The 14695-nt window shown below is 43.3% G+C and overlaps 1 protein-coding gene across 3 annotated transcripts in view; it reads left to right on the forward strand.

Annotated features, from left to right (window-relative positions):
- trappc14 (trafficking protein particle complex 14) overlaps positions 1–14695 on the forward strand; it is a 57507-nt gene that overhangs the window by 22074 nt on the left and 20738 nt on the right. For all 3 annotated transcript variants that reach the window (XM_038732369.1, XM_038732367.1, XM_038732368.1), the window contains 5 exons: positions 2882–2968; positions 5129–5249; positions 8595–8742; positions 10201–10262; positions 10478–10650. In XM_038732369.1, coding sequence (XP_038588297.1) covers positions 2882–2968; positions 5129–5249; positions 8595–8742; positions 10201–10262; positions 10478–10650 — 591 coding nt within the window. The remainder of the gene's footprint in view (positions 1–2881; positions 2969–5128; positions 5250–8594; positions 8743–10200; positions 10263–10477; positions 10651–14695) is intronic.

Genomic DNA, 14695 nt, shown 5'->3' on the forward strand with positions numbered 1-14695 from the left:
AACTCTGAGGGACGGAGTTCATTTGAACCAAGCGGGAAGCTTCCGGTCTACAATATGAAGCCGATGCGGAAGTCCCTTAAACCTGCATTCTATTGAAAATCCAGCTGGGGGAGACTCTTCTGGTTGCAAAAAGAAGTCCGGCTCCATTAGAAATAATGGGAAAATGACCCTACTTCTCAGCTGAATAATTACCCTAGTAAACACTTTCCTGATGAGTTTATGGTCTCAGTTGCTAGTTTCAAGTCTTCAATACAAAATGATGTTCATTTAGTAAATTATGGTCCCGTCTATTTTAAAATAGACCACAAAGCAGAGTATGCTTCAGGGTGGGACTATCTATGATTGATTTACCGTTACCATGGCAACCTGTCAATCAGGCTAGAGCCGAGTCATACCCTCGGCCCTGTGTAAATTTAATCAGCGCCGCTGAAAAAGCTTATTAGGAGTCGGCTGTTCTCTTTCTCTGGTGAGTACATTTAGTTTTAAGACTGTTGTTCGCTAGACAGAGTTATCAGCCCTGTTAAAATGACAGTTAATGTGAGTTACAGTTGCACTTAGCTAAGCAAGCTAGCTAACTCCGCACATGGCCGTCGTATCGTCACTTCCGGGCACTTCCTGGTTGCAAAAACTCGACATGGCGGCGCCCTATCGGCCAAACTCGAGGCTTCAAAACGGCAGTCCACAAACCGTCACGATGACTACGTCCATTTCTTATATACAGTCTATGATTTGAACTAGGCTGGTTATTGTGGCGCTGCAGCCCTCTAGTGGGCGATTAAAAAACAGCGCCGTTCTCAAATAGCCATATAAAGGCTTATGTATATAATTACTATCATTATCTCTAAAGTGCTCATTCATACAGGAGCCTAACGTCCCTATCCATGAGTAAAATATTAATATCAGATTTGCAGTAAATATATTGAAGTAATAAGCTTGATACCCTATATGAATAAACACACCCTTATTAAAATTCAACCAATTTAATAATAATCTGGATCAAGCCACCAAGTTCTTAAAGAACTCCAGCACAAAGAGAGGAACAAAGAAATAAACACATAAACGCAGCAGTGTGGTAGTTCTGAACGCAGAGTGGGCCACATCAGGTCTGGATTCTGCAGACAGAGAAACACACTTGAGCACATCGCTCTCAAACACTGCAGGTTGTTCACCAGTCACGAGCTGTGAAACAACAGCACGGCTCTGTTGGGAAATAGAAAGGAAAAGTTACGTTGCGTTCTCTGGCGGACCTGGATCAGCTGTTAGCTGTTTACATGGCTAACGCTAACATTGCTACGTGGCTGTGTGTTAATGTTTTAATGACCGGGTCTATTTGTTTTGGAGAGGAGACGACCTCTGAGGTAATTCGGCTCCAGGTAGAACCCTGTCAGGGCTCTTAAGTGGACCCAGAACAACTCTCATCAGCTGTTGGCTGTAATGTTAAACACTAGCAGGACTAAAGTTACTGTGTTAAAACTAAAACTTAGCACAACATCACTGCGCTGTAATAACGTTATGCTTTGTTAAATGTCACATAATTAACAAAATAGCTATATAATGTCAGTCCAGTGACTGTTACCTGACAGCCGACCTGCCTCTCATTCTCCGGCGCTGGCAGTCACTCAGCCTGCCGAATGAAGAAAGACTGAGGACCCATGTGAGCGGTGAACGAGTCGTTCATTCCTGCTCCACAGTAGCTGTCACGTAACAAATGAACGACTCAAACCTAGAGACCCACAGCTGAGAGTGGTGAACTAATCAATTCTGTTTCCTGTCGGCCTAAAGTTCATGATACACAGAGCAACGTTTAGAGCAATGGTGCTGGGCAATGTTGCTGTCAATGGTAATGAGTAAAGATTACTACTGTAATCCCCTTCTCCCGCCACCCCGCGCCGACGCTATCCGTTCAAAGCATAGTTGGACTTGCCACCAGCAACATTGTTCAAAAAGTTGCCCCATGTATCATCAGCTTAAGTGTTTCAGCAGCGGAGCATGCAGCCTACCCCACGTTAATGACTTGTTTTTAATATGTCCTTTTGGTGCTTCTACTACCTTCTTCACAGACCCACTTTCGTTCCAGCGTCTGCAGAGCCCTCAAGGAGCATTTCAGAATAAGAGCGTTTTGCCTGCCTGATTGTGCTGACATGTTTAGATTTTGTTGATTTGGTAATCAGTGATGCTTTTTGTGCTTCTGCTATGATTAAGTAGGCTACTTAGTTAAATTGTTTCGGTTTTTGTCTCTTCTAGCAGTGTTTATGTTGATATACGATCGGGGGTCTGTACAGGGTATTTTATATTGAAAATGCCTGTGAAAAGGAGAGACACTTCTGGTGTGAGCACAAGCATTGACTAGAGTGGCTGCGATCAGTTGTGGCTGTTGATCAGAGTCTGGGGTCATTTAAACTTTGTATTAATGACTATGTAGCAGGTGGGCCCTGTGATGAAGCTCCGCCCCCACTATGCTGAGAGTCTAGCTCTGCCCCCACGCTCACGGCTGGATAGGGAAAACCTTGGTTGACTTACCAAGGTGATAACCAGCTTTGTGGGACCGCTTATCCTGAGTGTAATTGTTAGCATTAGGGAAGCCAGATAACGACAAGATATCCTGGGTATGTTGAACTCTCTTTGTGGTATATGCCCCAGGCTCAAAACAGAGAATAATAAATCAAAAACACAATCACTCACACAGGCTGTCACTCCCTCATCTGTGGAGTTGTGAGAAACCTGTAACTTGCCAGGCTTTAGGACTTCAGAATTCTGGCATATAAAATCAGTCCTAATGGATTATAAATTTTATGTCATTAGAACCAATTATGTGAATTTGTCCAGCACCTTTATGTAACATGCCTGGTTTTGACTGTTGTGTCTTTGTCTTATTTCCCAGTCAGCACCATCCTGAATGTTCTTCCACCTCCCACAGTCCAGTGTCAGCAGATGACTGTCTCTGGAAAGCACCTGACTGTCCTAAAAGGTAGACCAGCATTACACTCATATACACTCATAGATCTTTAAAAATACACTCTTTATCTATTATAGTAACCCCAAAACCCCAGATTCCCTCAAAGCTAGCGAATGACTTACCTATGTGTAATTGTGGACCCTATGGATGGCTTGTTGGAGTCTGGCTCTTTTTTATTTAAAAAAAATAAAATCCAGAATAATTCCAGAAATACACCTGGGGCCTGATTTACTAAAGGTTTGCGTGAGTAAAAACATGTGCAAACTTGATATCACTAGCAAATTAGCATGTAAGCTACTAACTAACGGCGTGCACGCAGAATGACGTCAAAAGTGCAAGATGGCACCTGTTGTTCATTTAGTACTTTTGCCTATGTATATGCAGTTTGGGGCGTAACATGCAAATACATTTATTTACTACACGCAATGGGATCTACCAAGCCTAAACGCAATTTCATGTGAGTGCAACAGCCTCTGTATTTAAATGTTTGAAAGGAAGGTGCAAACCATTACATTATTACATATACATTATTCTATGTCCAATGTATTGAAATACAATTGTTTTATTTATTTGATGAACTATGTGAATCGAATTTTATTGTATTTTCCTTTAGATTTGGCAATACTGTTGTATTAATTCATGCCAAAAATGCAAATTTTGTTTCGACCTGACTTATTTTATCCATGAGATGGAAGAATTTAGAAAGTTGCTAGGTGCTGCGGAGAGCCCCCAGCTTCAGTAGTGCATGGATTACGCGTAAAACTCATCCAGCCAGAGGGAACGATCACCAACTGTTCACAGCGTGCCGGTTGTAATAGCGACACAACCCATTGTAGGTATCAGAGAGGGAATGGGCCGTTGGGGTGTACAGGCCAGGGACAGGAGATTGTGGAGCGAACGGGCACGGTGTGGACAGTTGGTGATTTTTCCCTCTGTCTGGATGAAGCACAATCTGCTGGCATTTCCTCGCGTCTGGATCATTCCAGCATACTGTATCTGTATCTGTCAGTGCAGGATTGGCAGGTACATACGATTTCCACATACAGTAATTGGGACGCACTGAATGAAACAAACCAAGGTTTTTATGCAGTGGTTGCTTTCCAGTTGTCGGGGACTGCTGCTATTTATATTTTAAATAAGTTGACAAGTAACATGAGGAATGTAAGTGATTCTAAATCGAGGACCAAATGTTTGTGCTCTTATTGCCATTTGTGTTTTGGCTCGTGTGGTGTAACTACTGAAAACTCTCATTCATATAGTTTTCACATGGCAGATAAAGCATTAGTAAGCTCTTAAGTTTTATTGTTTAACGGTTCTGCCTGTAAGAATAAATAATTTTGTTCCTAAACGAGAGGATTTTGCACATGCGAGTTTGCCCCTGTCCTGAATGAATGACTGGATGGATGATAGGATTTTCTGAATGACTATGGTGTATTTATTTCCATCCATCATGTATTTATTTTAAATCTAGAAGGAGGTATTATGTTGCATGTTTTCTGCCTGTAGAGCAAAATGTGTGATTTTTAAAATTACAGTGTGACTGTATTCATGGTGGGACACCAGGCAACAGCCTTATCTTGTGGCTATCAAAGTTGTCTGGTGAAATGCTAAAAAAGGGGTTGGAATTTATACTCATGAGTCACTGCTGCTGTTTGAGCAACTTAAATGTTTGTGCAAATAGCTTCAGATTATATATACGTGTAGTGCGGCTGTGGCTCAGGAGGTAAAGCGGGTTGCCCGTTAATTGGAAGGTCAGCAGTTCAGTCCCCGTCTCCTCCAAGTCTCCTTCGGCAAGACACTGAATCCCGAATTGCCCCTGGTGGCTGTTCCACCAGTGTGTGAATGTTAGTTTCTGTTTTGGATGCAATTTAGTACTCTTTATTCGGGATGTTAGTAAATCAGGCCCATGGTGTAAATGTGTTTGTACTGGGACCCTGAAACTGAAGCAGCTAAATGGCATTCAGCTATCAGTTATTTTCTAATTTAAACCTCTGCTTTTCTGCTGCTACAAGTCAAAATGTCTCCATTTTATTATTTGTGGAGGATGACAAACACCAAAGTGTTGTTTCATTAATGCTTCATCAACCATTCTCAACAACTGTAACCATTACAATTAGAATGACTTCACAAACAGCTGATGTGTAATGAGTTTTGCTGCCTCTCGCTCCTCAGTGTTAAACTGCAGCTCTCAGGAGGAGGTGTGTGTCAGAGATGTGAAGATCCTTCCTAACTTTAACTCGTCCTACCTCCCAATGATGCCAGATGGTTCAGTTCTCAGAGTCGACAATGTCTGGTAAGTACATGTGTACTTACTGTGTACTCTCAGATAAAAAAAAATATGTAGCAGAGGAGCATTAGGGTCTGCATGGGAAACATAAGCCTGATTTATACTTCTGCGTCGAGTCTACGCCGTAGCCATGCTTTTAAACTTGGGTGTTGTTGTTTGTGTCATTCTGCAATCACACTGCCAAAACGCTAGTTGGAGGTACAGTTATACTGTCAACACAGGAGTATAAATCAGCCTTTAGTCAATGTAAGAATGCACAAACAAACAAAATGCTTGGCATGGTCAACCCTGTGGATGTGAAGCCATCTAGGTGGGGAAATACAGCAAGAGAAACATCAGTATGGATTGGCAACATCAGTATGTGCTGTCAATGCAATACTAGGAACTACAGCTCACACCACTTCACTTTAAAGGAATACTCAACCAAACGGATCTTTTTACTGCCAGAAGCTCACCATCAGCTGTATTGTGCTTGGATTCACAGCAGCTACAATGGATTCCACTGGTGACCTCAAACCATGGGAATAAATAAATAAATCCGTTTTAAACATCCGTAGAAACTTCCCAAATCTCAGTGTTATTCAGCCCTGTGGCATCATGTTTCAGATATTGTGGATGTCCATCTTTGTTTGTCGTCAAAATCAGCACCTCTCTGTCTGTCTTTGTCTGTGCAGAGCGTTGGGTTTTACGTTCTTTATTTCACAAGTCGATAGTGGGTTAGGTACTGCTCTGGGCAATATAATCAGAATCAGTTTTATTCGCCAGGTATGTGTATCCACACGAGGAATTTGACTCACAATGTGATTACTCAATTACAATTACAATTGTAATACAATAACACAATAATATAATCAGACACAGGCTACAGTATAGAGAACACAAATGGATGCAAGAGTATAATTATTATTATCATTAATTATGTACATGTTGGAGGTAGGAGGATGTGATATGCAGGTACATATGCATGCATATATGTACACAGTGCGATGGAGCATAGTGCTGGAATAAATAAGTATTTTTTGCTAGTGTTACAAACTTGAGGTAGGTGGGTGCGCAGGAATTGTTCCTGACACTGTGAGTCAGAATCAGCTGTACATCAGAGTGATGGCTTGTGGGAAGTCTGTTGGTTTTGGCGTACAGTGCTCTGTAGCGCCTACCAGAGGGGAGAAGTTGGAACAGGTTGTGTCCGGGGTGAGATAGATCTGCAGTGATGTTTCATGCCCGTTTCCTGACGCTGGAAATGTATAAGTCCTGACTGGAGGGCAGGTTGGCACTGATGATCTTTTCTACAGTCCTGGCTGTCCGTTGTAGTCTGCTCCTGTCCTTTTTGTGGCAGATCCTAACCAGACAGTGATGGAGGTGCAGAGGACAGACTGGATGATGGCCGTGTAGAACTGGATCAGCAGCTGCTTGATGTGATGTTTCACAGCCTCACTTCCTGACTCCTGTCAGTCAGGAAGTCTGTGATCCACTGACAGGTGGAGGCTGGCACAGTGAGCTGGGTGAGTTTGGTGCTGAGGATGTCCAGGATGATGGTGTTGAACGCCGAGCTGAAGAACAGGATCCTTGCATATGTTCCCGAGTCCCAAGTTGACTGCATCATCCACTGACCTGTTAGCCGTTTGGGCAAACTGCAGGGGTCCAGCAAGGGGAGTAGGGAGTCTGTATGTTTTTTCTCCACGTTAGTTATCTGGTCGGCTAGGTGTAGTAACGCCTCACTAACACAGGCCTGAGGTGGAATGTAAACAAACGAGGAAAGCTCCTGTGGTGAATAAAAAGTTTTACAGTTTTTAAATAATGTCTAAGTGAGGGCTGCATGATTTATACACTGTAACATCTGTACACCAATCCCCGTTTATGTATAGACAGAGTGCGCCTGCCCTTGTTTTTCCTGTGAGCTCCCTTTCGCGATCTGCACAGATGACATTAAATCCCGGCAGGTCAGGTACGCTGTCTGGGATTTGCGGGGTGAGCCAGGATTAAGTAAAACAGAGGGCGGCCAATCTGCAGAAGTCCGAGTTAGTTCTGTTGAAGAGCAGCAGTTCATCCATTTTGTTGGCCAGAGAGCGGACATTCGGCAGGTGGATAGAAGGGAGCGCAGTGCGAAAACCCCGCTGTCTCAGTTTAACCAATGTGCCAGCACACTTTCCCCTTCGGTGTCTCCCGAGGATCCCATACAGAGTGGTGGAGTAGTGTGAGCAGTTGAAAGTCCAATATTTAAGAGCTCTTCTCTGGTAAATATTACTAGAGAGGGACGGCAGAAAAGAGTTTATAAACAAAAACACAAAAAGCCCTAAGATACTATGTATAACTACAATCAAAATATCACAGCCAACTCTCAAAAGTGCAACCACGTCAGCAGATGCAAGAAACAAGTTTGTCAAAGACTTCGCCGAGGAGTCAGACATTCTGTTGGACAAAATGAGAAAGCTACATCTTTTTATGGTTAAGCATTGTAAATAAAGGAGGGACGTTGTCCGAACATGAGAGTAGCCTTGTGTGTTTGAGCATCATATGGAGACCGTCCGGGGGCAGAAATTATCAGTAGTTGTGGACAAAACTGATACAAGAGATTGCAGAACATCGTTTTTGGTGTCATATTGTTCATATTTTTTATTACATTATATATATTTTCTACATACTGTTATTGTTATGCACCAAAATGTCAAAGCAAATTCCTTGTATGTCTTTACCTACTTTTCAAGTAATAACCTACGTATTTAAAGGACAATAACCGTCCCACAGCAGTTTCTGTAGCAGTTTCTTCACACTTGGTTTGGATCTTGCTGAATACCGGAGGGGCCTGAGTGTGAGATTTCTGAGGGTTGCAGGGCTGGCAGTGCCCTACATTTTCTTCCCAGTCAGCTCAGTTAACTGTGAGAGGAGTTTCAGCAAATACAAGACTCTACTCACAGATAAGCAGGAGGCACTCTTTAAAATCAGCACAAAGAGGCTGTGATGTCCGTGAAAGATGGAAAAATTGTCAGTGTTTTCCATACCTTGATTTATTTGAGGCGACCTGCCACAATATCGACGCTGACCGCCATTATTTTTTTTTAGTAGACTCATTTAAAATTGTATTTCATTGCAGAGCAAAGCACATAAATTCGCTCATCACCTCCGCTCGCTCACAAAAGTGTGTATAGTTAATTTTCTGACATATAAAAATATAATTTTAAAATTTGAATGGGTAGATGTCTGGATGTTTCCAGTTCTGAAATGAAATAATCAGGTTTTGGGATGACTGCTGACCCCAAATGTTTACAGAATTCAGTAAATGTGGGCAAATCTTCAAATCTCAAGTCTTTATTCTCCCAACAAACACTTCTTTGTTTTCACTTTCCACTAAAGCCACCAATCAGCTGAGGTCAACATGGCTTCATTCTATCGGATAGACAGTGAGTCATCACGTTTACCCAGCATGCTCAGTGCCCTGGAGGAACAGAACTTCCTGTTTCAGCTGCAGCTACAAGACAAAGCAGAGGAGGACTCCAGTGAGGTGAGATGGCATGATGAAGGCTGTCTTCCTTCAGTTGTTCTTTATTCAATCAGCTGTTCTTACTGAGATTAACTTCTCTTTCAGATGACAAAGGAAATCACTTCCCTAATCATAATTCATTGTTGTGAATACAAATGATCTACAAACTGTATAAATTATAATCAGTTATGCACATGGCACAACATCCATCCACCCATCCATCCATCGTCAACTGCTTATCCTGCGTACAGGGTCGCGAGGGGCAATAAAAACATTCTAAGTTGATCCCCTAAAGGTTCTGCAAACTTTGTTGGGAGTATGTTCTGAAAATGTTCAGTAAACGTAATGGAAAGACCTCAATCGGAAAAAAAAATATAGAGTAGTAATGGTAGAGCAGGTTGCCTGTTAATCGGAAGTCTGGCTCCTCCAGGCTGCATGTTGAAGTGTCCTTGGGCAAGATACTGAACACTGAAATGTCCATCAGTGTATGAATGTTTGTGAAAGGGTTAATGCAATGTAGTGTAAAAGTGCTTTGAGTGAATTAAATAGGTCCAGTTAGAGAAAATCTCACAAAGCAAAGGTCCGGAACATCAACTTACGTTATCATACTGTAGCCTACCATAACGTATAGCATAGTTGTATCAACATATGTTTTTAGTCAACAACTGACTGAAGGGATAATAAATAACTACTCTAATAATAAATTCTAAATTTAAGTAATCTAAAGGCTGCATTTAAAAAATTAAATAAAAACTGTAGCTTTTAGTGACTGAAGTTCAGTCTCAACCAATTTTATAATTAACACTTAACACATCTTAACAAATGAACAGCTGTAATGCCCCCTCTTCTCTTTCATTCCCTCTTATATGGCTACCAATTCCCTACTTTCTCTTGTTTAGTGAGAAATGTGAGCTCAAGCTAGGATTGGAGATATGATATATTCTGGTTTTGAACTGCCTGTGGGAAGAATGTACATGTGAATATGAATCTGTACATTCTTGGTTAAAAGCCATGTGAAGTCTCCTCTCTTCTTCTGTGTACCTCACTCGCGGACTCAACTTGCAATGTTCAGGGCCGTTAACAGCTCTGGCAATGCTTAACAATGCACAGATTTGATTGGCTGAGCAGCATCATATGAGACGATTAGAGCACATGCGATTGGTCTGTGAGTTGCCTGTGTCGCTAAACGAGGACAGTAAGTGCTCGAAAAGCTGTGCATTTAAAAATAGAAACGCTCCGTCACGAGGTAGTAATTCTCAATAATAGATCGCCTGTACGTCCGGGTTTGCTGGACAATATGGCCGCTGGGTCCGGATCCGAACCGTGGTCTGCCTATTAGTGACCTCTGCCCTAAACATTCCCAGAACGTCCTAAATGTTTCATGAAGATCTACCAAATAGCATCATGTGTCATTGGATTTATGAAACATACTCCTTTCTGTATGAAATCATGTGTCCTAACGAGTATATATTTCTGTAGGGTTTGGAAGTCTCATTGGTCGCTGTGTTACAATGGTACACTCCAACACTGCCTTCCACAAGGTAAAGGTAACATTTTCTATATGGCCATTTAGCAGATCTCACTACCTACATTGTTGTACAGTGAGATATATTGATTTTATGAAATGTCATAGCAAGAAAAGCCCTGGTGTAGGTGATTACATTAAAAATGTCTATATTCCATTTTCCTTTTCCTGCTATGACAACTCAAAATGTATATTACAGGAAATTAAGATACTTGTATGCTTTCTCTCCAGATACATTTCTAGTTTTTACTCATTGCCCAGTATCTGCTTGGATCGTCCTCGGTTGGTGATGACAGCTTCCTGTCCCAGTGTGGTCAGGCCTCTGGAACACTTCTGGGTAAAATACACCCTGCTGAACAACTTGCGGGACTTCCTGGCCGTCCGTCTGATCTGGAATTCTGATGGTAAGTAGCAGATTTTGCCATTACCCAATCTCATCCACTACATATCATTGTGCTGTGTTAAAAAAATAAAAATAAAAAATAAATATCAGTTCATTACATTTTGTCCAGTTGAGTGAATAGTAATTATCTTAAAGGCACACCAATGTAAGCTTCCTTCAGCTACCACTCTCTAATGGAGTTTTCATTGCATTTTGTGACATACACAGCATCTCAGCTCCATTAAAAAGATGCCCATATGATAAGATGCTTCACTTATCAGCACAAAAATCATTTGTTCATTCAATTCTCTTTACCAACACACAAGTTGCTTCTGAAACACTTTTTGTCATATTTGTTGAAACTGTCTTTATACACCAAGGCATATTAAAAAGTTAGGTGCTCTGAAAAGGAGAGTATAAAAATTGTCTGTCTGTAGTCCTCTCAGGGCTGCAGTAAACTAGCCACTCGTTTCATTCGGACTGAATGCAATGATTGGCTGGGTGACTCTCCCTTGCTGCTATGGCTACCAGCCGTGCTGCTAGAGGAGCTGCACCCGTGCGCGCACCCGGTCAGCTCTCTCAGACCTGACGAGCGAAGCGGTCAGACCGGAGGTATCTGCGTGGCTTTTCAACGATAGTTACTGACAACTGAGGAACACCAAGGGGCTGAAAAGTTACACCGTGTGGCTTTATTTCTGCTGGACAGGTAATCTGGCTTTTATCATTTTGATGGTAATTTGTTACTTTCATCGCTAGCAAACGTAGCTAGCTACTTAGCATACAGCTAACGGTTTCTACGAGTGCAGGCTGGTGTAGGAGCCAGAGTAGAGACGACGAATTCTATCTAGCTGTAGGTGAGCTGGAAAACAGCAGCGCAAGCTGTGTTTTCCAATGCTAATATTAGGTAAGACAATGTAGGTGTAGACTGCGCCGGTTTAGTTATTCACCATCTAGGTTTATTATACTATGTTTACACCTTGTATCTAATCTGTTTGTGTGATTATCTTGTGTCTTCAGGCGTTTGACTGTATGTTTCTCTTTTACAAATGATGTAGTTGTGTGTTTGTAGTTATGAAAAAGACATTTCAACGTTAGTGTACATAAACAATGATGGCTAAAGGTCCCTATAATATAGTTTGACATTGTTCGTAGCTAATCCTACTGTGTGAAAACCTTTTACTGTAACTGGTGTTATGCCATTACTTATTTTACCAGAAGTAAAAAATCCTGTATGTTTTATTTCTACTGCGCCCTCAGGTCACCTGCAGTCTTCCAACACCCATTGCTTCTCACCAGTGCACTGATCGGACCAAGCTGGCTGGTCTGGATTACAACCACCATGTCCACAGACCAGCCAGGAGAAAAGCTGATGACACAGTTCAGTATGTTGCATTATGAGTACTCTTGTGCAATTTACTCAATACATTTATAAGTGATGAGTCAAAAAATATTAAACAGTATGAGGAATACAGGTAGATGGTGCTGATTTATTGTTATTGATTGCATTTTATGTGGAAATAGTTTCCTAATTACTCTATAAGAGAACAATGTCAGGTGTTAGAAACTTTTCACTAAGCTGATCCTCCTTTCTGTATTATATTTATATTATTTGTATTATTATTATACAGCAAGGTGTACAACAAAAAGTCCAGGAAGTGGAGCTTGTACTCATTGAAGGTGGAGAAGGACTACAGTTACATCGCAAACCTCCAGAGTGCCATGCTCCTCCTCCTCCGGTTGTCTACTACTGAGGAGATGCCTAGAAGCAGAACCAGGACACCTGATTATCCCCGTCAACATGGGGTTCAGTCAGGTGTCCCTGCCCCAACTGTGTTGCTAGATACAGCAAAATATACTGTGATATATTTAATCATCTCCACAGCAGCGATACGATGCTACGAGTACAGTCTGAACTATCTTCATAATCAGTCAAGATACATCAGGACACACCTGGTCTGGTATATACTTATTTTTATTGATGTTTTAAAAATGATCTATTTGTGATAGGTTGTAGTTTTAGTAGTATATAATAACAATAAACAGTGTTATACCACATTTGGATGTCATTATTTCAGACATAAGACATAAATGTAGTTGCTTGATTGTTTATGCTGCAAGTGTAAAGAATTAGTCCAAACCAAAACTTCTGGATGCAGATATGTTTAAATACCTTTAGAATGACTACAAATCCCAATCTACAACTCATACAGTATAAAACTCTCCATAGAACACACTATACTGGACAAAGGATGTTCAGAATGGGTTTTATGTAGTCAAACATCTGCTGGAACTGCTCCAGTAACATATCTGATAGTTACACTCATGTTATGTGGCAATGTGCACCTGTTCAAAAGTTCTGGCAGAAGATATGTGAAGACCTATCGATATGGCTAAGTTGTTGGTATCGGTGCATGGGTGGTGATTTTGACTCGTGCGCTGTGCGGATGTGGTGGCGCTCGGTGCTTGGCTGCCTCCCTGTGGCTCCGGGCGTGTGGCTCCGGGCGGGGGGCAGTGGGCGGGGGGAATGCTTGTGGTGGGTTTTTGTCCGGTGGTGAACGTGCGGTGTGGGTCATGGTGTAGCCTTGGTTGGGGGTCTGTGGTCTCCCTGGCTGCAGAGGGGATGGGGGCAGTTTGCGCCGGCTGGCATCCCTCCTGTGCAGCGCATTACTTGGCTGTTGTGGGGCGTTAGATAGATTGGTAGCGGGGTAGTGTTGGTTGGCTCACCTGTAGGTCATGATTGGCTTGCGTGCCTGTTGGGGGTTGGGGGCCTCAGGTGTGGGTGTGGACTGGCGAGGGCGAGGGATTGTTGGGCTTTGGGTCGGGGCTACGCTCAGCTGCCTCGGGGGTGTGTGGGGCTCGGGGCTTTGGAACCTCTGGGTCTGGGGCGTGTCTGCGCGCTGGGGGGGCTGGGCCCCCCGGACCTGTCCTGGGGCTTGGCGGGGTTGTCGCTGACTCTGGGGTGCTGCCGGTGCTAGAGGGGCTCTTGCTATAAGCCCTGGGATGGAGGGACCTGTCGTCCTCCTGCTTAGGGGGTGGGGGACGGGACTGAATGATGGGGCCAGTCAGGATCTGGTCCCAGTGGGGAGGACCATTCCAGCCTCCCTATGACCTCCTTCACTCCTTCACCTTCCGCCCTTTGGTCATGTCTCACTACATAAACCCTTGGGTGGGGGCCTTGCCTGGTCTGGGGCGGATTGGGGGGGTCGTGGCTCCCCTGGCATGGGGGCCCACTCTGGACCTAAGGGTCTGGGGACTCGGGCTTCTAGCTTTTGCCCATTTCTGGGCGGGTGGTGTATCCCCGGGGGGCTCCCGCTGCTTCTCCCTGCCTGCTCTCTCACAGTTGTTCCTCCTCGTGGTGGGGCGCAGCTTCCCCCGGGACATGCAGTCTGGGGTCCTTTGCGCTTTGGGGGGTCGCGGGGTGCCCTGGCTACTAGGGGTGGGGGTCTCTGGGCGCTGCGTGGGTTGATCCGGTTGCGGTTTGGAGGGCTGCGGTGGGATTATGGGGCGATTGCCAATGCATCAAGATGCATCGTGGTATTTTTTTTTTTTTTTTTTTCCTTCCCTGTGCAGGGTCTCTGGATGGTTACTGGGCGTTTAGTTTGTGCATTGGAGTCCGGGGGAGGCATTTCCTTACGCCTCTTGCGTTCCGTCGGCATTGCATTGCATTTTTTGGGTCGTCTGTTGGTTGGGTCGGGGTCTTCCGCGTTTGCATCGCAGTGCATCTGGGAGTCATATTTTTATTTTTTTAAATTTGTTTTTAAAAATTCTCCCACCCCTATTGGCTACTGGGGTTCTTGCCTGCCTGTTGCTGGTGTCTGTGTGGCGTCCCACTCTCACTAACAACTACATTCTTTAACAGGCTTAAGCGCACACACATGTACACACACACACACATACAGACACATTCACCCACACGCACACAGACACAATCAGTCTCACACATAGACACAAACAAATGTAGGTTGTCCCTGGTAGAATTATTCCTGATGCTTTTCTTTCAGTTACTTATTTCAATTAATTGTTATTATTCCAACTCTCGTGGCTGTGCTGTGTTGCTTACAGTGGGT

This window comes from Micropterus salmoides, unplaced genomic scaffold (assembly GCF_014851395.1).
Source record: "Micropterus salmoides isolate LMB-PRFRI ecotype aquatic unplaced genomic scaffold, ASM1485139v1 Ms_hic_scaffold_2, whole genome shotgun sequence".
NCBI lineage: Eukaryota > Metazoa > Chordata > Actinopteri > Centrarchiformes > Centrarchidae > Micropterus > Micropterus salmoides.